At 40.8% G+C, this 24982-nt stretch overlaps 1 protein-coding gene across 6 annotated transcripts in view; it reads right to left on the bottom strand.

The window, feature by feature from the left end:
• FGGY (FGGY carbohydrate kinase domain containing) overlaps positions 1-24982 on the bottom strand; it is a 443688-nt gene that overhangs the window by 379149 nt on the left and 39557 nt on the right. For all 6 annotated transcript variants that reach the window (XM_014590284.2, XM_006154914.3, XM_014590286.2 and 3 more), the window contains exon 4: positions 22740-22891. In XM_014590284.2, coding sequence (XP_014445770.1) covers positions 22740-22891 — 152 coding nt within the window. The remainder of the gene's footprint in view (positions 1-22739; positions 22892-24982) is intronic.

The following is a 24982-nucleotide window of genomic DNA, read 5'->3' as shown; positions in this document are numbered from 1 at the left end:
GAAGTTTCCCGTTTTCTCTAAAAAAAAAAAAAAAAAAAAAAAGGCAGGTCTGGAGATCAGCCAGCAAAGAGAAAGGAGAGTTTGCATGAGTACAATGTCTCCAGAAACTCAATCCTTTACATTGAGATGCTGTCACCCATGTGGTTCTGACAGTGGGCTACATGATTCGTAAGTGTTTTGTCATCAAATGCCAGATTCATCAAGAATGTAGCAGCTCCTGTACATGGATTTTTAACCCAGTTCTGTGGGACAATCTCTCCATCCCTCCTGGTCCCCAGTCAGCACAGTCCCAACCAAGGGCGTCAGTGTTACTGAACTAATTGTATTCTTTATAATTGTTGAGACTACATCAGGTCTTAGTAACCATCTTCTTATTTCTCTCATAGTTTAGTCTCTTATAATTTAGAATTCTCATTGCTTCATCATATTTGATTCTAAGGGCAGTTTAGCAGTACAACATTCTCATACTTAAGGGTGTAGGAACTGAAAGTCAGACCACAGGGCTTAGCCCAAAGTTACACAGGCTCCTAGCTCTAAATACAGTGTTCTTTCTTGTTACTGTGCCATAGTCAACACCCAGTCCTATCAGAGCTGAGGTTCCCAGTTCTACCAGAGCTGTGGATCTGGGCCTTTTGGAAATGTCACGATGGAAGCTACTGTCATTCTTTATAAAAGAAAAGGCCAACAAAAGCCCTTCCAAACATATTTTTGTATACAATTTCAAAAATTTCAGAAACTTTAATTTCAATCTCAGGCAACATACTTAACTTGTATGTATCTGACAGCACCTTCTGTGCACCAATGGTGCATGGAATAGGAAGACCATAGAACAAGAAACCCTTTGTACATGCCAACTTTAGTTGTATCTCATTATGTGATAGCTCAATCCAGTTCAAACTAGGAGCTCTCTGTGCTGAAAGAGTTAAGTCTTTCTAACCTCCAGTTACCAAGCAACTAACAAACTAGTCTTTTCAAGAAAAAAGAAGTCAGCAGTGATTTGGGGGCATATGACCTAGCACTAGAGGATTCTGCATTCCGATTACAATCCTGTGAGCTATGCGGTCCCTCAGCTTGAAAGCAACCAAAGAAACAACTTAAAAAAAAATCGATTACTTCAGAAAACCACTCTATTGTATGGAGGAGTCTACTACTACATTTCATGGGAGTAGGCTACTACTCCAAGCTCACACAGCACTGGGTCTCAGCAGAGAGTAGATTCAGAGCAGTTAGTCAAAGGTTCAAGACCAGGCAGCATTTTCTCTGCCAGCCCCAGGATGGAGAGAAGTAGCTTTTTCCCTTATTCTCCTACTGTAATGTCTAGAGAAGTTGTAAGATACCTGCTGTTTCTAGATGTTGAGGGAACTTGTGAGGAAACTGAGGTAGCTACTGCAATGACACTAAGGTCTAGGAGCAATGTGAGAAAACAGTTTAAAAAAGATCATCCCAAGTATATTATTATTAATTACATAGGGATTCTAGCTGGGCTAACTGCTATGCTTAGTGAATAAAAGGGAGGGAACAGAGTTCCCTAATTCCCCACTCAGTAAATGATCCTGCCTGCACATTCTAAGCACTTATGATGTTTTCTAACACAATGACCCATGAAAAGGCAAAATCTTAGCCTCACTCCATGTTTAAGAATCCAAATTAGGGCACGAGCTGACAGCTCAGAGATGAAAGATGTTTCAGGAAGAAACTTAATCCTTACTGTCACTCTGAAAAGAAAAATGAAGCTGGAATCATGGAGTGGGTTATAAACTCCAACCAGAAACTTTTCGGAATGAATGAAACAACTGTGTGTTTCAAATTCACGACCAGCAAGATGACGACAAAACACTAACATATTTCAAATCAGAAAGACAGATAAGCTGCAAAGTCTGTGCTTCTAGAAGCATCTTTTTAAAAACGTAAAACATAACATCTCATTCTTTGTGAAAATAGTGTGATGGCTCCTCATGGCCAAGGATCACATTTTGCCTATTTAGCCTAGCTTTCAGAGCCTGGTTCCAGCTTGGCCATTATCATTATTACTTGGGCTCAATCCATGGCCTACTCCCCTAATACTCCTCGCTCTGCCCTCACCGCATTTCCTTTACTTCCCTAAACAGTTTGCCCTTTTATGTTCCCATGTCTCTGTTTAGGCCGATGCCTCAACTTAGATTGACTTCCTCATCTTTTCTCTGTATCAAAGATCTACCTTGATTCAAATCTAGCTCAGATGTCATCTTTTCTGAAAATCCCTCAATCCCATGCTTATCCTGTTCATAAACTCATGTACCTAAATCCACCTGAAAATGACAAACTTCTGGAGGGCAACAGACAAGTTTAATTGGTGGGGGAAAATGCAGTAAGCTTCAGGAGGTATAAAGAAGTTAAAAGGTCCTTTAAAAAAGTTACAACGGAACTGGAGAAAAATGTATGCAAGGAAAAGGTAATTAACAAGATGATGTATGACAATAATGTAATGAGTCTGATACCAACGTTTGGTGAGTCAGCCTCTTAACTTTATCATAATATTTTGTGTGTGGCCATATATCTGTCTCTGATGAGTAATCACAGACAGAGTTCAGAGAAGGGAAAGGGCTGGGGGCTGGGGTAGCTAAAAGGGCTTTGCTGCAGAGAGATTTGAGCTGAAGCCTAAAGGGCAAGTAGAATAAATATCTGTGCTACTTCGGACAAAGACAACCAAGAAACAAAAATCTGCACTGACAAGAGGGATTACCCCAATCAGGAAAGGATTCACTTAACTGTACCATCACAGAATTTATTTGTAAGATGAAATAATTCCACTGTGTAATTTAAATTACTTAATTTTCAAAAACTGGATTTATATGCATCCCTTTCCCTCACCTCCCCTGGAGACCTACTGTTATTCAGAAAAGAAAACTTCACACTACAGTTGACTTCCCAATCACAAACATATCATGTTCGTGACCACGGGTCACATTCAGCAAAGTGGACTCTGCCTAAGAGTGTGATAGCACCACAAGCATCCAAAGAACAAGGCCAGTATATGGGGTCTAAAAACTTTGGATTCAGGCAGACCTGAATTTAATTACAGTTCTCTCCCAGCTGTGTAGCTCTAGGTAAATTAATTTCTCTAAGCCCCAATTTCCTCAAATGCCATAATACTAGTATCTACCTCAAAGGGTACTGTGAGAATTAAATGAAGTAATGCCAAGTACCTAGTAAGCCAACAAGATTCACTCTAATCACTGCTACAGAACTTACTATTTCTCAAAGCACTTTGACATGTATGATCTCATCTGATCTGTATAAATTTTTAAAGCAGGGGAGGTTAAAAAAAAAATTACAAATCTCACCTTGAAGATTAAAGAACTAAAGACCAGGGAAGAATCATGACTGTCCCAATGTCATACAACAGATAAGTGGAAAGTTAGACTAAAATATGGATCTCTGAGGCCCAGCCCAGTGCTAATTCAGATATCTGCCTCCCTAAAGCACAAAATATGCACAAGTACCAGGAGAGAAGGAGAGAGAGATGCCACAGTGACCTGGGTCACACAGCTCTCATAGGTGGTCCTACCTATGGGAGGGACGGAGAGTCCTAATACAGAGAGAAGGTCTTAAAAAGGGTAAGATGGTCTTGGAGTGGACAAGAAAGAATTAGGTTTCTGGGTTTTTTTTTGTTTTTTTTTTTGCAATAGTTCTGGACAAGTAGAGCAGTAAGGAGGTCTTACTTACTATCCATTCTCCTGCATCCCTTCCTGTTCTTCTCACTGTTGCTTTCTTGTCTCCTTCCTGAGCTTCTTTCCTCTAGTTGCTCTATAAATATGGATGCTTCCTAAGGTTCTTGCCGCATCGAGATGCTCTCCTCACTACTGGCATGCTTTCTGGGAAATTTCAATTACTTCCAAAATTCCAACCAACCACACATTGGATAACATGGCAACTCGCAAACTCCCTCCTGAGACATGTCTCTCAGATGTTCCACTGCACCTCCAACTCAACCCATCCGAGACAGAATCTGTTATCTTTTCTCAATGTGTTCCTCCTTGATTGTCTATGATGGTTGATTCAGTTACCAAGGAAGCCACCTTCTATTACACTTGTCTCCCATTCCTTACATCCAATTTCCTTCTAATTTAAATTCCAGTTAAATCATGAGGAGGTTCCTACTTCTTCACCTCCTATATTAGGGTTCTGCAGAGAAATATGACTATGTATGTCATCACATGAATCGCCCCAACTCCTCCTGAACTGAGTTAGATGTTCCTATGCTGTGCCCATAGAATAGTCTATGAACCCTATCACTGTACTTCCTACTACCTGTTCACAAGTCTGTCTCTCTTGCTAGACTGAAAGATCCTCAAAGGCAGGAACTGTGAGTTTTTCTAGTTTCTGTATTCCTGGGATCTAGCATTGTGTCTGAAATATAGATGATGAATAATATTAGCCAAATGAATGAATGAGCAGTGATGTACAAGCTAAATAAGAGTATGAGGAAATTAAAATAAGGAATGAATGGATAAATGAATGAGGTTGTGAATAAGAACTGTCCCAGTTTCTCTTTTTTCATTCAAGTTAATGGCTTTTCTCAGTCTGTTTCAGGAGCAGAGACATATTCTAGCCAAACCAGACTGCCAAGAAGATAAATTTCTCTTCTCAGGGTGAGCAGGTCCTTTGGAGAAGTTTCATTTTAATTGGAAAATGGATTCATTCACTTCCTGGCTTAAACTCCTGGGTCATCACAGCACCACTGAATGGCTGCCAAGCCCCTTAGAGGTGGTGGTGGTGGTGGTGGGGGGGGGTTTCGGGAAAAGCCCTCCGTCAAGTGTTGGGTACTCCAGGACATCTGAGGAAAACCTGGCCTCGGTTCCAAGCTGGCTCTGATAGATGCCCCTTTCTCTATCTTCCCAAATGTCCTTCAATCCAGCTTTACTCACCCCAATTAATACTCTGCTTTCCAACTGGCATTCTGTGGGGACTTTTGGGTAGGTGCACCCTTACTTGTTCATTTATGACACTGTCACAGAGTTCTGCTGTCATTTCCTGTCATGCACAGACAAGGGTCATACCCAAGAAGTTCCTTCACGGTTCAAGTAGTACAATAAGATCAAGATGTCCTAAATTATTCCTTAGGACAGATCCACAACTATCCAATCTACAGAGATTATCCCTTCTAAAAACCACTTCTTGCATCTTTAGTCAAGGGACTATTCTGTAGAAGTAGCTGAACTTTCTAAGGTTTTTGTGTCAGCTCTAGGTTTCCTCTTTAGTTTAGTCTCTCAACACCTTCTCCTATCGGCACCCCTACAGTCTCTGATTCTCTCCAAACAGACTGATCCAACAGTAGTTCTTACAATGAAATATGCTCTTCCACACAGGGGTGCCTTTACACATTCTGCTGCCTCTTTTTTTTTTTTTTTTTTTTTGAGAGGTTTTCACTATAGGGCGCATGCGCTCGCCAGACAGAGAGAGACAGAAAGCAAGAAATCACCCCTGAGGGGGGATGGCCATGCCGCAATCCCTTCTCCTCCATTCTCCTCTCAAGATCTTGGGCACACACGCCCGGCGTGAGTTTTTTAAGCCACCGGGTCCGGGACTCGAACCACGGTCGACTATGTGGGAGTCCAGCGACACAGCCATTACGCTAACTGCTGGTCCCTACTGCCTCTTCTTGAGAGCCAGACTACAAAGGTGCATATCCTGGTTGTAAAACGTCACAGCTGTGTGGCCTTGAACCACCTTAACAACTCTTCGTTTCAATTTCCTCATCTTATAATTTCTCAGGACAATAACAGCACTTATGCCATAGGGATTTTGAGGACCCAAGTGAGCAAACGTAAATAAGCTATTCAGTAACAGCAACTGATACACAGTAAGTACTTCTTTTCTTTTTTTAAGAATAATTATTTTATTTAACTTTATTATTATTAATAATAATAATTGTAATAATTGTACATTACTGCTCATGCATTCATTTGGCTAATATTATTCATCATCTATATTTCAGTTTGATCAGACAGAGAGAGAGGGAAAGTGAGAAAGGAAGCCACCACATCCAGGACTCAAATTGTGGTGGGCCATGTGGGAGTCCAGCGCCTTTAATCACATCACCTGCCGGCCCCAGTAAGCATTACTTAAATTATTGCCAGCAGATGGTGTGGTGGGGTATTGGACTCCCACATGGTCACCTGCAGTTCAAGTCCCAGACCTGGTGACTTGCTTTCTCACTTTCCCTATCTCTCTCTCTGGTAAGTACAGTGCCCTATAGCAAATTAATAATAATAATAATAAATTAAATTAATATGTTTTAATGATGGTTCTAATTATTACTTAAAATGTCAGTTTCACCACATCCTTCCATCTCTAGGAGGCTCTAGAATCTGATAGACTCGAGTGCAAACCGCAGTTTTCCTGCTATTACTTATTTTATCTCTGATCTGACTTTGTACATTGAAAGCAATGCTTAATTCAAAGTGTTGATTGCTGAGTTTGGTTCAAAAAGTTACACATGTTAATGTGTCCATCCTTACACACCTCCAGTAAATGTTAGTTTATTCCCCAATACTTGTTCTTCTCAAATTATATGCAGGTCTAACTGTCTCCCCTACAAGACTCTCAGCTCTTCTCTCCCCTACAAGACTCTCAGCTCTTCTAGAGAGAGACTGTATTTATTCATTTGTTTTCCCTAGAGTTAACATCAAATAACTATTTCTCAAATGAGATATTTATTTACTGGGCAACAATCAATCAGCCCTGGTCTGTGGCCAATTTATGCTAGGTATGCTGATGAAAGATGGAAGGCAGGATATACTAGTCCCAATCTCTGGGTTATTTATTGCTTAGATCGAGTGAAGAAACTGCTCACATGAAACAATCAGGAAGAATGCATAAATAGCACAGAATAATTTCTAAAATATTAATTTGCCATATGATCATGAAGGAAAGGCACTGCTGTGGGCAGAAGGTACAGAAAAGAAGTTACTTAGAAGGTAGTGCATATTCCGGGTGAGGAGAGAAGGCAACAACTAAGGAATGCGGGGTGGAGGGCAATCCAGATAGGGGTAACTGCCTGAACACCAGTACAGGAAGAAGTATCAACCACATCCATGGCCATGGCAAAGGAACCATGAACAGGTCAGCCTGGCAGGTGTATGTAGAAATGCAGGAAGAAGTAAGTGTGGATTTGCACTGGACACTCAGGTCGGCAAAGAAGAGAAGCCACCAGCAGGTCTTGAGCTGAGGGTGATTTATGACTAAGTTTTGGGAACGTTAAGGCATCAATAACATTGTGGAACATCTTGAGGGGAGAAGACAGATCAGGCAAGAGAAACCAATTTCCATATGCATTTCTAACATAGAAGCAGGAGAAAGAGCAGAGCAAAGGGAAGGAAGGAAGAAAGGAAAGTGGAGGCAGAAGATGAGCGGGAGAGAAAAGGAAATGAGAAAGACTAGGTAGAAGAGAAGAAAAAAAAAAGAAGACAAAAACAGAAGATGGACAGAGAGAGCAAGAGAGGATGGGATGAAGAGCATGAATAAACACAAGGTTGCATAAATGTGCATAAACAACAGCAGGACGGTGACAATGTCCCCGATAAGACAAAACTTTGAGAAGGAAGGGCAGAAACAAGCCTCGCTCTTGGTCTGCACGCTGTCTTTCCTCTAGATGAATGAAGTCATGGTTGATGTCACCGCCTCTGAGTCACACATCCCACAAGGAGAGGTGGAAAGGGCCCTGTCTGGTAGTCGGTCCCACCCTCCTGGACAAGACGGTTTTATTCACTGCTTTATTCTTGGGGGCACTGTCTAGTCTAGCCTTAGGATGATTGAAATGAGGTGAGCGTCTCTGCCTAGGTAGGATGCTGCAGTCACATGGGTGCTCAGAGCGCTTCCTCTGTAGAAGTTTCAGATTCAAGTCCTTGAGATGGCAGAGCCAGAAGAGTGGAGCTGTACATAGCTTTTGGCTTTTTTCTGAAAGCAGCTAAGCTAAACCAGCTCCTGCCCTCCTCCCAAATTCCCATAATGAACAATATTAAATATATAAAGGGACTTGGACAAACTTTTGGGCTGACTCATCGAACTGCTTCTTCGCATGCAAACCTCTTACCATATTGTAATTGCTGTCCCACGAAGGTGGAGGTCTCATTTCTCAGCCTGCCACCCCACCTGCTTGTCACTTCACTCCAGTTCACCCACTGCCCCCTCCTCTGAGCTGTACTTCACCTCTTCCTGACCCCTCTGCTCTACCTGGGATGCATTTCCAGAGCAAACGTGATTTCCATTCCATAGACGCTGCAGTGTGACTTCACATCTTTTATTTTTCTAGAACATGAATAGCTCAAGGATGGTGACTCAGTTATAATTACTGCTATATCCCCAATATTTAGCAAAAGTACCAGAAATAAAATAAATTTTATGAATGAACTGATGTCCTTCAACAGTGCTGGCAGGAACTGATTTGCACCACATCATTTCTAGAAGTTTCTGCAACACACGCTCATTCTAACAACCATCTTCCTGAAAATGTTTGCTGAGGAAGAAGATATGCTGGAAGGTACTAGTGACAGTGTAAGTGAAAGTTCCCAGAAGCATTTGCTCAGGGCATCTTAGGATAGATTTACTTTCTCCCTGTCTCCTCTCCTTCTCCAATCTTGGGCCTGCGAGCTGCTGTAGAAATAGTACAGGCTTGAGTTACATTTTAGCTGGGAGAGCCCAGCTTCAACACTTAGTAGCTGGCTAAGGTAGATCTGTCAGCCTGTTCCTACCTGCTCAAACAGGAACAATATTATCCTCTCCCCTGAGTCTTACAAAAAGATTCAAGCACACTTTTTTAAAAAGTGTCTCTCTCTTAAACAAAGTGAACTCCATTTTTCTTCATTCTTAGATTTCTTAAATGCACCTAGAGTTAGGTGTATGAAAAATAGACCTAATTTTCTTCCTAAAAAAATCTTTTTCTGTCATCATCTTCTGAAAACATTAGGTTGTCGGGAAATTCATGATGTATTTTTGCATAGAAAAATATGTCCTGACTTTCCCGACAACCTATCACTACCACCAGCACTTCATGATTTACCAAATTCCTTTTAATATATAATTCAGCCATCAGCAGCATTTTATACACAAGAAAGTAAAAATGATCAGCTAATCAACTGTCCAAATCATTTAGACAGTAAGTAGAAAGCAGACAGATAGAGGGGGCAAGCCCTGGTTACTTGAAATCTAAATCCAAAATGCCTTCACCACTGGCCAGTTGCTGCTTCCCAGAACATGGGAGGTGCTCAATAAATACTTGCACAGTGATTCACTCTTTTTCTCAGGTCCCTGGGCTTGTCTCTGACCCCCAGCCAAAGCCAGACCACACGGCCACATGCCAAGACAACTGGAGAAGGCTTTACTCTGGTCCCTGATTCTCTTCTCATCTCTCTTGGGTTCACAGAATACCAGCACTGAAGAACTTCAGGGGTCATGGGCATCAGTTGTTCCCAAATGCCAGCCCATGGGCTGGTGATCGTCCATGGCCAATGACTTCACTCATCAGTGGTGAAGTAATAATAATTTTATAAAGTGATTTTTAAACTCATTATTGATAAAATTATGAATAATCAATAAAAAGAGAATGAATCTTATTTCCTGACTGCTTGCTTTGTTTATTTGGATAAGCTCCAAAACTGCACACATGTAACATTACTGAGAGGAAAGGTATATTCATGCCACAGTTCAGATCTTTTAGCAAAGCATAATGAGAAACTGAGATCAGGTAGGGCAGAATCACTTATCCAGGCAACTTTCTAATTCCCTCTCAGTATCTCCTTGTTTTGCATTGTGGAGCCAGGAAATAGTTACTGTTGAGATTGCAAAGCCTAGAAGCCACATTGAAGCAGCTTTTTGAGAGGCTGTGGGTATGGGTATTGATGGGGCCATAAAGTTGAGATCAGACTTTCTTTTATTACTGAGGTCATACACAGGTTTTTACCCAATCCATAGCATCTCCATACAGGGAGATTTAGAAAGACACTGGTCTTTATAGGAATCTTGGAATCGCTTTATCAATCAGCCAGCAGAGTGGTCACAGCACGAAGCACAGAGGCAAGCCTGTAGTGAGGTCTTAACTGCAGAAGCACTTCCAGGACCCCTGCGTTCATAAGAGGTAAGGAGCTAATTCAACCATTTATACAGTCTTTCTAACAACAAATATTTAAGGGGAAGGCAAAGAAGTGCAAGAGGCCAGTTATTTAAGACATAACTATAATGGGGCTGACTTGGTGACAGTAATCAAGTACTGCTCAAGAGAAGGTGGGAGATCTTGGGTTCATTTCTCACGTCAATCCACATACAGTAGGTGTGCATCCATGATCCTGGTTGGCTGGGAAAGTTGGGAAACAGGGGGAGAGTCAGAACAAAGACCCTGATAAAGATGCTTTCTCTTTCTCTTTATCTCTCTCTCATCTCTGTCTCTTATTCACAGAAGAAATCTTTTTTTTTCTTTTTTTAAGTAACTATACTGTTCTGGAGCACAAACAAAAGAAGTTACAGTTTGGAATTTGTGTAGTGGAAGGAACTTGGATCTTACCCTGTCTCAAGTTTGATTCTTTCACTGTGAATCTCACTTGGCCACATACACTTTGAAAAACCTTGATGATTTTTCTTCTAGCGTTCCTTTCTAAAAAGTTTGGTCAGACAAATGTGTTATCTGGAATTTGAACCTTAGATAATAAAAACTGGCTCTCTCTATCTCTCTCATCTGTAGAGTAGACAAAAGTACCTGCTTAACAAAGACTGCAGTTTGACCAGCTAACCTTTACAGTTCTTGTTAAAATCCATTTCTTAGAGCCAGAAAATCCAGCCTGGTATTCTAGCATCACCCAAAGGTAACAGCGCTAAGATGTGCTTATCTACTTAACTCCCTCCATCCTCAGCTCCACCATCTATCATCACAGAGTGAGTGATAACATTAGCCTCACAGGATTTTCCTAAGAACCAAAGGAACTAGAAAACATAAAAGTACATAGTAGATATTAATAAAGCCTACTGCAGGTGTTTATCATATATTTGTACAGCAACCAAATAAAGTCAGTATCTTAACTAGAATGTACTACTATCTCAGGAAGGTAAAGGATTATTAATATTTCAAACTGCTTTCACAAGCATAATGATGACCCATCTTATTCCAAAACCTTAAAATGTACTGATAAATGGGTAAAAGTACAGAGAGATAGCTATATAATTGATAAAAGACAATAAAATGTTAATGGCAGGGGACCAGCAGTTAGCGTAATGGCTATGTCGCTGGACTCCCATGTAGTCAACAGCGGTTTGAGTCCCGGACCCGGTGGCTTAAACTCACGCCAGGCGCGTGTGTGTGCGTGCCCAAGTTCCTGAGAGGAGAATGGAGGAGAAGGGATTGCGGCGTGGCCATACCCCCTGGGGGGTGATTTCTCGCTTTCTATGTCTCTGTCTCTCTCTGTCTGTCTGGTGAATGCACGTGCCCTATAGCAAAAACCTCTCCAAAAAAAAAAGTTAATGGCAGAATCTGGGTGATGGTTCTGAGAGTACACCGTAAAATTCTTTCAATTTTTTCTGTCTGAAATTTTTTATAACAATATATTGCAGGAAAAATGGCATCCACAGCCTCTTGCTCTTGGTCTTAGACATGGGAGGCTCTTGAAATAAAGGGCTTTCTCCGAATATCCCCATTACCAGGCACAGGACTGTGTAAATAGTAGGTACTAGACAAAAGTTTGTTTCATCAATTACCCCACAATAGCAGAATAATTATTCTCATTTTGATGATAACAGGAGGAAACAGAAAAGTAAAAGACTCAGATGTTACGAGAAATTTACTTGGTCCTCCCGAGGAATCCCAGTTTTTATCTTTCGGAGTTCTTGCCCCAGTCAACATCTGGGCCACCAGATGGTAAGGTAACAATTCATATGCTAAGAGTTATTCTATCACTACACACATTAAATATCCTGTCTTTCCTAGTGTCTTCTCTAAGACAGTATTTCCCTCCAATATATGTAACCTCCATCTTAGCCACTGTAAAAAACATTTGTGTCCTTTTTTTTTTTCTTCTCAACATCAAATTATACCATGTGGGCATGAAGCCAGCCTAACTTTGCCATCTTTCTTTCACCTTCTGGTCATACTACAAACTCCAAGTAGTTGACATTCCTGCAGTCAGGAAGGTCAGCAGCAAGGAGGCTGGGCATGTGGTCGATAATACTACAGTCTAAGTAAGGCTTCTGGCTAACCAGGACAGCATTTGCGGAGCAAATTTTTATTAAACATGTTTTCAATGCCGAGCACTGTGTTCGGCTCTGGAGTTAGAACAGCAAGGCATGATAAAACAGATTTGGTCCTTGCTCTTACAGAGATAAGAACCCACTAACCCAGATGAGAAAGAAACATGCTGTTGCAGAAAAACAAAACAGGATTTAGGAGCTAAAAAGACCTTCATTAAGACCCAGTTTGATACCTATGGACAGGTCATTTCATCTTGTTGAGGCTGATTATAGTCATCTATAAAATGTGGAAAATAGCAATATTGTCTCAAAAGCCAAGTCATAGAACAAGTAAAGGAAATATATGTGAAAGAACACCATAAGCATAAAGCAAAGTACAAAACATTGCATTATAATTACAGCTGACATATTACTAGATAGAAAGCCCAGTGATTTTGTTGTTGTTGTTGTTGTTTCTTGTACGTATTCTAAATTTCTTTGCTGGAGTATAAAACTGAACGAATACAGCACACATTTGGCAAATATAAGAATGATAAGGAAAGGCTTCACTGCCCCAGTAGGTGAAGGCAGGCCACCAGCCTCAACGCTCTGTATATTTAGATACAAGCCCAGTTTATGGGCAGACCACCTGGAGAGAAAATCCACAACAGATGCCCTAACGACAGCTGACAATACTGTCCACATTGCTCAAAGGCTGGGAAGAATCTGGTCCAAATATACGACAGTGCCCTGGTGTAAACATAATAAAGAAGAGGTTTTTTTTTAATTCTGTAGGTGAGTCTTGAATTCTTCTGGGAGCAGGGTCCAAAGAGACTATCAGAGGTATCTACTGCAGGAGTCCAAAGATACAGGGGGAGGCCAGAGGAGTTACTGCATCGGTCTAGAGCCTGCCCTTAAGACAAAATAAGCTGTGACTTGGATAACAGGACTGCAGCCAAGGGGTGGCTCTGGGCAAAAAGGAGCAATAACACACCAAACTTAGTTTTCCACAATGGGGAAAAGGAAATTAACTTATGCTAGGCATGCAGTGGATGGACCAGGGACTGAAATGTGGACAGACACACTTACTGGTCAAAATGGCATGATGGATGGTATAAAAATTTCATCCACTCATTCATTTGCCCATCAAAATATTTAGAGTTATTAAAGCGAAATGCTACACAGTAGACACTGAGATAAATAAGGCATGATGCAATATAAAAGACCCTATGGGAGAGAGAATCAGAAGACACCACAGGAGACCGAGGGCCAGACCCTAGTTGATACAAGACAGAGCAAGTCAAAGAAGGCTTCCTGGAAGAGTAAAGGCTGAGTCTGGTGCAATTAGTGTAAGTTTTTCAAGTGAAGGAAGAAATTATTACAAGTTTGCCAGGCAGAAGGAAAAACCTGAGCAAAGACGCAGAGGTGTGAGAGAACATGGGCATGGAATCATTAGAACCACCGACCAAGAAATTCACCATCTGGAAAGTCTTTCCATTTCTCTAAGCATTTGTTATAGGAAAAGTAATGATGGATTTCTTGAACAAATTCCCACAGCCTGGATCTCAAATTCAAATACCCAGAGGGGAAGGGCTGAAAACTGAAATGAGGGCAGCAGGCTGGGTGGTGATGGCTGTGAAATGAAGAACACAGCCCCCTTCTAAAGGGCAGCCCTAGCACAGCTCTAGCCGAGTCCTTCCACATGGAAATGTGGAACCTGCATTGCAAGGTTCCTTTGGGGTTTTTTGTTTTTTGTTTTAAGAAACAGAAAATATGAATTTTATATGAAATATTAGTCTTTAAATGTTGGAAACTAATTCAAAATTGTTTTGTTTTGCTTTTTCCTGAGTACAGGGTGTGTCAAAAAAAAAAAAAAAAAAAAAGATCGGAGAGCCAGAGTCAGCCTGTGGGCTGCCAGCCTGCAGCCCTGGCAGGTGGAGAAAACTGCCCTTTAAGAACAGCAGTGAAGGGACCAGCAGCTGGCATAGTGGCTATGTCGTTGGACTCCCATGTAGTCGACCACAGTTTGAGTCCTGGACACGGTGGCTTAAACTCACGCCAGGTGCGTGTGCGTGCATGCCCAAGATCCCAAGAGGAGAATGGAGAAGGGATTGTGCCGTGGCCATCTCCCCGGGGTGTTATTTCTCGCTTTCTGTCTTTCTGTCTCTCTCTGTCTTTCTAATGAGTGCACGCGCCCTGTAGCAAAAACCTCTCCAAAAAAAAAAAGAAGACGAAGAAGAAAGAACAGCAGTGAAGGTGAAGGGCAGTCAGGCTGGACTAGATGAGAATCCTGGCTCCACCTCTCACTTGTTATGTGGCTCTGGGGAAGCTGCTTGAGCCCTCTGAGTTTTGGTTTCTTTAACTGTCTAACAGGATAAAAATACCGTGTCACTAAGGGACTTAGATAAAAGTCTACATGTGAAATCCCTAGTATATTGCTTTTTAGGAAAATATGCTAAAGAAAAAAAATCTTTGCTAAAAAAACAAATGCTGTTAACCAGAAAGTTTAGCTACAATATAGTTTTTAATGAAAAATTACTAAGAAGTGATAAAAGCTTGGGCATTGTGCTATCACAATAGCAAAGGATTCCAACCACGGATACTGTGATTAATTTTTTTGTGTATACAGCCTGTCTCTCTTTTTTTATTTTTTTGGAGAGGTTTTTGCTATAGGGTGTGTGTGTGTGTGTGTGTGCGCTCGCCAGAGAGAAACACAATAACAGAAAGCCGCAATCCCTTCTCCTCCATTCTCCTCCTGGGATCCTGGGCGCGCGCACACACACACACACACACACACACACACACACGCCCAGCGTGAGTTTAAGCCACCGGGTCCAGGACTCAAATCTGCCTATCTCTCCTTAAAATAAATATATTTAATAAGATTGCACATTCAGGACTTACCCTGTGGCACACAGTTAAGCACTGTGCACTGGGAGCTGGATCCCACATGGCTGACCACAGTTCAAATCCCCATCCAAGCTGCTTGGGAAGCATACCAGGTGTGGGCACACATGCCCAAAATCGTGACAAGGTGGGGAAATGAAGGAAAACGGTTGCAGTATAACTACATCAGTTTGTGAGGAGCTCTCTCTCTCTCTCTTTCTCTCTCTCTCTCTCTCTCTAGTGAGGTGAGTATACATACTCTCAGAAATTTAAAAAAAAAAAAAAAAAGGTTGCAGATTCGGTCTTTTTTTCCCTCCCTTAACATTACAATGTAAACTTTATTGCTGCTTTACACATATTTACCATTTACTTAGCACCTATGCCAGAATTTTTTTTCCAAATCATAAAATAGATGTCACACCTATGCTTAAAGCCCATCAGGCATTTCCTACTGCTCTTTGGAATCAAATATAAATTTCTGCTCATAGCCTAAAGCTGTGGCAAGCTCTGGCTCCTGTCCATCTGTCCATCCCCTGCTACAATTCTACAGCTGACCATACCCTCCCCACCCTGCTGACCTCCTTGGCTGATCAAACAAGGTGCTGTCCTTCCCACAGGGCATCTGCAGCTCCTCTTTCCCCACATTCTCAACATTCAAGACAAAAAAAAAAAAAATCCTTCCAAGGGAGACCAGCACTAGCCAAGTCGAATCTGTTCATCTGTGTTTTTCCTTCATACACTTTCCAGAAAACAAAGTCACCTTGTGTGTATATGTGTATGTGTGTCTATGTCTATTTTCTGCCTCTAGACCCTAAGTTCCCAGAAGCCTAGCCAGGGTTCTTGTCTTGCCCACTCGCCTTGGAATCCCTGATGCTCAGTATAGTGTCTATCACAGGACCTATTCAATTGACATTGGTTCAATGGAAAAATTAGCCCAATAACCACTGTTCTCAGCCTGAGATCCTCCTGAAGCCACTGCCTACAAATTTCTTCCTTGGACTACTAGTTCATGCCAAGCCAGTAAGGCAAACACCTGAAGGGCCATAGAGTTATGAGGATTAGATGAATTAACATGGGTAAAATGCTTGGGAAAGTGCCTGATATGTAGTAAGCACTATGTACACCCTAGCTACTAATTGCATCTATTGTCTTGTTCTGTTCTTATTACTTGGTTGTTATCTTTCCTCTTTAATCAGAGTGTACTTTCATGATGGCGGAGAACACTTCTGGATTCCCATTCTGAACTGCACAGGCTCCCATAAATAGCTGATGGGGGAATGGAGCTCTGGAGTGGCACTTGATATGTGTCTGCTTACATGGGGGGGACCGTGAATAAGTCGGTTAACTTTTTTGAGCTTTAGTTCCCTCATCTGTGAAAAGAGATATTATCTATCCCACAAAACTGATATGAAAATTAAATAAAATTATTCTTGTGAAACACAGTAATTCTGGGGCTGGAGGAATGAGTGAATTTCAGAGTGAAAAAAGAAAAAGGTGCTTAACAAACTAATCTGCTCTACAGCTGGCTGTCTTTCGGTGTAGGTATTGCACATAGGATGTGGGTGATTCAGATGAATGAGTGACTCTGAAAATATGTTTTATCCTCTTCTCTTGTCCATGTTCTATGACTGTCTCTGACAGCTTGATGGTGGTTCATAGATGCTTTCCTTAGCTACCAGTCAAACAGGAAAAACATATCATTCATGTTGGCCAGCTCTGTGAAATATGATATTCTAATATTTAAAATCTCTCAGTGGGTGATAGGAGACTCTTGAAATGTCCATCAATAGAGACAAACATTTTTAACATAATGCAAGTGAAAACTAAACTATTTTAAAATATCTGCTGTATTAGTCACTTTATAAACATCTTATTAGGGGCCATCAGGTAGCATGGTGGTTAAGGTTCTAGAATCCCACATAGCTGTGGTTTGAGTCCCAGACCTGACGACTTGCTTTCTCACTTTTTCTCTCTCTGTCTCTTTCTGGTGAGTGCACGTGCCCTAAAGAAAATTAAAATAATAAAATAAAATTAAATAAATGAACATTATCTTTAAAATTCAGTATTTTGAAATTTTAAAACGTGTTTATTAACTGTCAACAACTATGGAGTCAGGGAGCCAGCAGTTGGCGTAATGGCTATGTCGCTGGACTCCCATGTAGCCAACTGCAGTTCACATCCCGGACCCGGTGGCTTAAAACTCACGCCGGGTGCTTGTGCATGCATGCACAAGATCCCGAGAGGAGAATGGAGGAGAAGGGATTGCGGCGTGACCATCCCTCCTGGGGGGTGATTTCTCGCTTTCTGTCTCTATGTTTCTCTCTGTCTGTCTAGCGAGCACATGTGCCCTATAGCGAAAAAAACCTCTCCAAAGAAAAAAACAGAACTATGGAGTATGAGCTAAAATTTTTTGATATGCAAAGTAAATGTGGAAAAATGTAAAAATAAATAAATAAATAAATAAAAGAATAAATAAATCTTACTAAATTATAGTATATCCAAAAGTCAGATATTATTATTAAATCAGCACATTGAGAGTCATAGAAGCTGATTTAGCTTATTATCCAGGGTCTCATTATCAGTGAAAAGTGGAGAAAGATTTAAGTACAAATATGTCTAGCTTCAAAAACTATAACTTTTTTTATTACAAAACTGTACTATTTTTCCTGAAGTTCCTCAGTATCTTATAATTTGGTAAGACTTAATGAATATATGTGAACAATACTAGACTTATATGTGAAAATTTAAGCCAGAGTAACTAATTGAGAGACTATAGTTTCTACCACATTGCCATTAAAAAAAAAAAAAATAATCTAAAAAAAGTGTATTGTTTCTTTTATAGAGTTTCATGATTAGAATAAAGCTTAGAACAGGGAAAAGATGTTATTATACCATCAAAAGGAATGAAATAACAAAGCCAGATAAACTGGTAAAAATTAGCTGGGGCAAGTCTCTTACTTTATAGTCAGGACTAGAGTAACAAGGCTTTCATGACTTTTAGCAGAGTTTTCTTCTCCAACAACAAAACACTCAACTGAGATTTTTCATAGCTATCAGGAACTTACCAAAATACTACCTCTCCAGGCATCCTAACTCCCAGGTTTTCGAAGAATTCCTAATTAGAACGAATTAGAGAGACATTTACTCACTTTCCCAATATGTTATCAGAAGAACACGGACTGGGTAGACATTAGGGGCAGATACATTTGCTCAACCCATCAACGAAATCCTTTGACATTCCAGTCAGTTGGTTTCAGACCTTTGGAATGAACGATGAAAAGCTCAGACTATAAAATGATTAGCTTTCTGCTCTGCTGACAATGGCAAAAAGAGGAAATGAGTTAAAAGACATTGGAATAGCTCCACGTAGCCTGTACAAGCCACGTTAATTATCTTCCATTAACATTGAGCTGTCAGGATCAGCATCAGCCCGTTAACTTTCTTGACCTTCCTCGGTCTGCACCTTGTTACCCTACAATGTTTCATGTTTATACAGATAGGAGGCTCCAGCTGCTCTTGCTTGACAGAACAGAATTTACATTTGGCCTTCATTAAGATGAGAGTCAGAATCATTGAGACCAAATGGAAAAGCCAGACTGCTGGGGGTTATGAAAAATTCAAATGGTATTTTTCCTTTTATCTGACAATTCTTATTAAAAGGACATACGTCAACCTGAAACACATAAACCTTAAGTGTAAAGGACATGATTAAAATTCCATATTGCAAGACTTGGACCCAAGTGACTTTGCCCAAGGGCCATGGTGGTCCTAGCACATCTCGTCTGTCTTCTGGAAGTCTGAACTCCAAACCCTGCCCAACTCCATCTGACATCTGATTCTAGGCTAAGGAGAAGGAATACGTGAGTTATAGCCATACTGAAGTGAGTGGTTACTCTGACTCCTCCATCTGACTCATCCCTTAGAGACAACCAATCTCCAAGTCTTGTTGATATCATCCCTCAAGGTTTCTGAAGCCCATCTCCTCTCCATCCCACAGTACCTAACTCAGGTCTCATTAGTTCTCACCTGGAATACTTCAAAAGCTCCTCAATGGAGTACTCAGATCATTCAAGTACCTACCATGTGCCAGTCCTCTGATAAGGACAAAGCTATGAACAAAATGAATATGATCTCCATCCCTGAGAGTGCAACAGCTGGAGGGGACAAGGATTCTACAAATCATCCCACAAACTGACATATCATTACAAGTTATGAAAGATGTAATGCAATAAAATTAAGAGTGTGATGACAAAAGACTTCTGATTTATTTGAGGGTCAGGAAAGTCCTTTCTAAGGAAGCAAACATAATGCTGAAAGCTAAACGATAAGGAAGAATCAGTGATGAGCACAGGAAAGAATATTCTGGGCAGAATGCATTGCATCATCAAGACCAGGGGTCAGCATACTTTTTCTCTAGATGTCTGTAGAGAGTGACAATTTGAGAAAACATGTGACCTCTAGACCCATGCACAAATGTGATTCAGTGAGCTACTCTAGCATGGCTATTGAGGGTATTTACATACGAAAGCACTATCTACCTGTTGTTACTGGTTATCTTCCAGTTGTTGATACCTGATAACCTGAAATTGCAAGGCAGTATAAGGCTAAAGGAAGCTACATGTGTTTATCAGCTTCTCCCCCAAAAAAATATTAGAGAAATTACATGGCGCCAGTAGTTTTCACATCTTCAGACAATTTACATCCAAAAACAACTGGCTTTGTGTTCTATTTCCTCTTACCCTATTTTCTGCCCTTTAAAAGAATAAACCTGAGCCGGGTTAGAGGTCACAACTTCTCCATCAAAGAACCTGAGCCCACCCAATCCTCGCTTTTCTATACTCGTCTGTCTTTCTGTATTTGTTATTACATTTATTTCTAATCCACAGCTCTCCCCACTCAGAAAAACATGTTCATCTAGTAAGTCCCAGCAGATGTCCATTTTTTTCTGCTTTGCAGGTCCTTAAGTTTCTGTCTACTACTCAGCCCTGTGACTGTAATGCAAAGACAGGTCCAGACAATATGTAAACAAATGTGTGGCTGTGTTCCAAGAGTCTCATGTTCTTATTTCGAATGTGCATTTGAATGGCTCTTTTGAATCTAACTTCCCTGTGTCTCTATCAATGAATTAAAAAAAGATACATTCCTGATTCTCCACAGGTGCAAGAGCAGGCCTTTAGAGCAGTAGAGCCAGTTGGTGGTTAAGGTAGTTAGATCCCACATGGCTGACTGTGCAGTACTGACTTGACCACTTGAAAAACATGCTGGGCACATACACATGCATGACCTAAGTCCCAAAAGAGAGAAATAAGAGGATAAGGGATTGCATCAATGACTATGCCCCATGGGGGTGATATTCCTTTCTCTCTGTGTGTGTCTCTGTCTCTCTGTGGGAAACACTTGGTGGCAAAATTCAAAATAAAAATAATAATAATAATAATAAAAGCAGCATTATAACTGCAGGCCAGCAATATCAGGATCATCTGGCAACTTGTTGGAAATGCCAATTCTCAAATTCTCAGCCTCTACTCAGATCTACTGAATAACAATCTGTGATTTAACAAGATCTCCAGGTGATTCATTTACACATTAAAGTTTGAGAAGCACTGTAAGACATTTTGGTAAGGCTCTGTAGATAAGATGCTAAAAGTGATTTTAGAATTATCTTTAATCTTGAATTTACAATTAAGCTAAAACTACTAAGATCCTCTGCATGAATTCTCCAAGCTTACCAAAGAAGCAAAAACAAATGGATTTGGGGCTCAACTTTCAGGTAGTTAAATACACAATGAGGTAATGTTTAGAGCTTTAACCAGAAAATTCTGAAAGGAATAGCTTTTTTTTAAAATGAATTAATATGAGATGCTTCTAGAATGTCCCAAACATGCCATGGGCGTTATTTAATATATTCTGATCTTGAGTTTGATCAGCAAGATGGTAAGCATCCTAAGAAGTTCATAGCAGATGTTAATTTAGCCCTCCTGGGATATATAGCCCAAACTGGGCACACAGCAGATGACCCTCTGCCCGATCCTCCTCCTGAGCTGAGTACTGCTCTTCCTTCTCTGTTGTCAAAAAGGTGATACATTCAAAACACATCTTTTCTTGCAACAAGTTTGGGCCAGCTTGAAGAATACCACTATACTCATTTCTGGTCCTCCCCAAGTGGCACGCTTCATGGAAATATTTTAGTACTGCCTAACAAGATAGAATCAAGATGATTTGGAGCCCCAGGATACATACATTTAAATTCTGGCTCTGCTGTTTGTTTGGAAAAGTCATATAACCATTCTCTCAGCCCCAGTTTTCCATACTATCTACTAGACAAAGCTGGTTAGGATTAAATTCATTAATGCCTACAAAACACATAATAGAGTGTGGGGTCAATACAGAACAGTTCTCTGATTTGTGTGTCAGCATGTATTTGGATCAGGATTTCAAAGTGATCTGATTTAACTCTCTTGCTTGATAGATGGAAAAAGTGAGGCCTGAGATAAGAAGTGGTTTGCCCAAAGTACACATTTGTTGACAGTCAGAAGCAAATTCTTCAGACTCCTAACTCCTAAGAAACTTGGTGTTTTTCAACTCCTAGCAACCATAGTATAAGATTTTCTGAAAATTACAATTTACCAAACAGCTCAATATATAAAACAGATAACTATCCCGATGACTGAAGTCCTTTTTACTTACCTCCTTCCCGCTCCATGCTGACAATCTGAGGGCACCATCTCAGAGCTTATTAAGCTTCCCCATCTCCACATGTAGTTTGAGTAATTAGAAGACTCAGCCCACCCGAAACCTCACAGCCAGTAAATGAATCACGCCAGGTCTTGCTCAAGAGATGGATTCTCTATTCACCAGACCACCTAGGGGTTTTCAAGTCCCCAAGGTTCCCAAAGGACTTGAACTCTCTCACACATCCATCTCTAATGGGAACCATTAAGCTGACATCACCATTCTCCACACTTCATAAAGAAGTCCTCACATCTGGAAATGAGAACCACCTGCAAGTGCTCTAACCAGAGATCACCATATCACTCAAGAACATGGAAACTCAAATGCAGGTGAGATGACAAAGGGATACACTAAAATGTCAATATGGCCAAAGACTAATAAGTTGAGGCTAAAAGCATATAGAAGAGAAAGCTGCTGGACAGAAAATCTGGACTTAAACCCTAGGTCTGCTGCTTTCTAATTAGAGTGGGAACAAACCTCTCTGAACTTCAGCAGAATAGTGGATATGAAGAGAAACAATTTTAGAGTCAGCCAGCTGTAGGTCCAAATCCTGGCTCTGCCAAATAGTCGGGTCACTTTGGTGAGTTGGTTTATCTCCATGAATTTTAGTTTATCCATCTATGAAAGAGATATCCCCTTCCATCAAAACAAAACAAGACAAAATAAACAAAAAACTACTTCCCAGAGTAGTTGTTAAGATTCAAAAAGGTATTGTATAAAATACTTATCACGATGCCTGGGAAGAGTTAAGCATATGAAGCAAGAGTGATTAAACTACAACCAAATCAATAAAATGGAATCAATCTTCCTCAGAGAGTTTCTGGGAAACATCAAGCATAACTGACTTTAGCAGGGTGCCTGCTACATACACATTCACAATTAATGGAATCCCCTGGTAGGGTAAATATCCTCTCCTCTTCTTATACACTCACCTCTTTTAGCCACAGAAGCTTCGGGGCCTGCATTTCCACAGACATCAACCCCCCAACATACTGGAGGACGCTGTGCTTGGTCTCATTGATCCTTTGAACTTGACTGACTGCTCGATGGTCCAGCCACATGATGATGTTTCGATGAGAATCCCCTAGCAGAAATGATAGGTAAGGACAGGTATGCATTCTTTTTCTTCCCATTCAAGGGGGTCATTATGGATTCTCGGGGACAAAATGCTACACAGCTTAATTCATGTATCAAGAATGAATGAGCCAGTCAGTGGCATGGTGGTTGGGGGCCTGGAACCCACATGACCAACTATGGTCATGGTTCAAGTCCCAGACCCAGCAACTTGAAAAACACACCAGACAAGCATGTGTGCATGCTTCAAAATCCCAAAAGAATGGAAAAGGACTACAGTATGGCTATCCCCTATAGGGGGTGCTCTCTCACTTTCTCTCTATACCCCTAGTCCAGCAAGTACATGTACCCTCTAGCAAATTCAATTTAAAAGGGGGCCAGCAGGTGGCATAAAGGTTAAAGTGCTGGATCTCACATGGCCAACTACATTGTTTGAGACCTGGACCCAATGACTTGAAAAACATGCCAGATACATATGCATAGATGTCCAAAATCCCCAAAAGAGAATGGAGGAGAATAGACTATGGTATGGACAAGCCCCTGGGGGGTACTTTCTCATTTTCCCTCTCTCTCTTTCTCACTAGCAAGTGCATACACCCTCTAGCATTTCTTTTTTTAAGTAAAGGAAAAAGAATGAACAAAGTCAAGATACTTCAGCAGAGCTGATGAGTACCTAGATTTCTCTTCCAGCAAGGTGTTCTTTGACCATCCCCCAGGGCTAAAGACTACATTGAAACCAGTGAGAATCTACCAATTAATTTTACCATTATTCATTCTCCATCAACTTATTCCCTTCCTTTCCTGTCCCTTCTGTTCTTAAAAAAAAAAAAAAAAAAAAAAACAACTCTGGGCACCTATGAAATAATACTTAAACAGTACTTGGTCTTTTTAAGATCTGTCTTCTTTAAATATCAAATATTTTGATGGTATGATACAATTAATGGCATTTATCTGCTCCTAATTTTACTTTTTCTAGTTAGCTTAATTAAAATTGGTTTATTCAAGTGTATTTCCCTCCTTCCAATGGTTGATTTTGTGGAGCAGGAAGTGCATGACTTTCAGAGGTAGGCAGTCTTCACATGGAATGCTGCCACTTTAAGTTACAGTTGGAAATAGATTCAGAAAGCTATTAAACTTCTTCTAGCCTCACTATTCTCATCTATAAAATGGGGATAATGATACTTAATAGTATACAAGGATGAACTGAAATCCTTTGTTCATTAAACAAAACATGAGCACAAAGGACATGGTAAGTACCTATCACATAGTAGGGCCCCAGGAGGCGTAAATTTAAAACCAGCTGGAACAGCAGCACAGCCCCTCACATCCTAGCTCGATCAGCTGCAGCACAGGCACGAATTCACTGCCCCTGCCCCTTTCTCTTTCTTTTTTTTTTTTTTTTGAGAGGCTTTTGCTATAGGGCGTGTGCATTGGTCAGAAAGACAGAGAGAGAGAAAGTGAGAAATCACCCCCCTAGAGAGGATGGCCATGCTGTAATCCCTTCTCCTTTAATCTCCTCTCGGGATCCTGGGCACACACATACATATGCCTGGCGTGAGTTTAAGCCACCAGGTCCAGGACTTGAACCGCGGTCAACTACATGGGAGTCCAGCGACATAGCCATTACACTAACTGCTGGTCCCTTAACTGCCCCTTTCTGTCTTTCTCTGCCTCTGCTAATTCATCAGGTACTGATAGACAAGCCAGTATCCCCTTTGCAGTCCTCTGATTCCTCCAATGACAACATGGAGAGACCCGCAATGAATATAAGGGGAAATTAAGTGGAGAAATACAAGAGGGGACCCAGCAGTTACTGACCTGGCATTTCCACACTTTATTTAATAGCAAAATAGCTACAGTGTTACATCTATACATATTACTATCTTGCTAATAGTAAATGTTAGTTTATAGGATGCATCTGTGTCTCCCTTGTCCTTGTTAAATATTTTACACACATCAACCTATTTAATACACAAAATGACCCTCTGCTATAGGTGTTATTATTCCAGTTTTGCAATGACAAACATTCTCCAAGGCTGAAGATGTACCCAAAAGTCTCACAGCCAGGAAATGCATGAGGTGTACTTTGAAAACCAAATTT

Source organism: Tupaia chinensis, unplaced genomic scaffold (assembly GCF_000334495.1).
Source record: "Tupaia chinensis unplaced genomic scaffold, TupChi_1.0 Scaffold000425_1, whole genome shotgun sequence".
In the NCBI taxonomy this organism is placed as follows: domain Eukaryota; kingdom Metazoa; phylum Chordata; class Mammalia; order Scandentia; family Tupaiidae; genus Tupaia; species Tupaia belangeri.
This window is presented reverse-complemented; position numbering and strand designations above follow the sequence as displayed.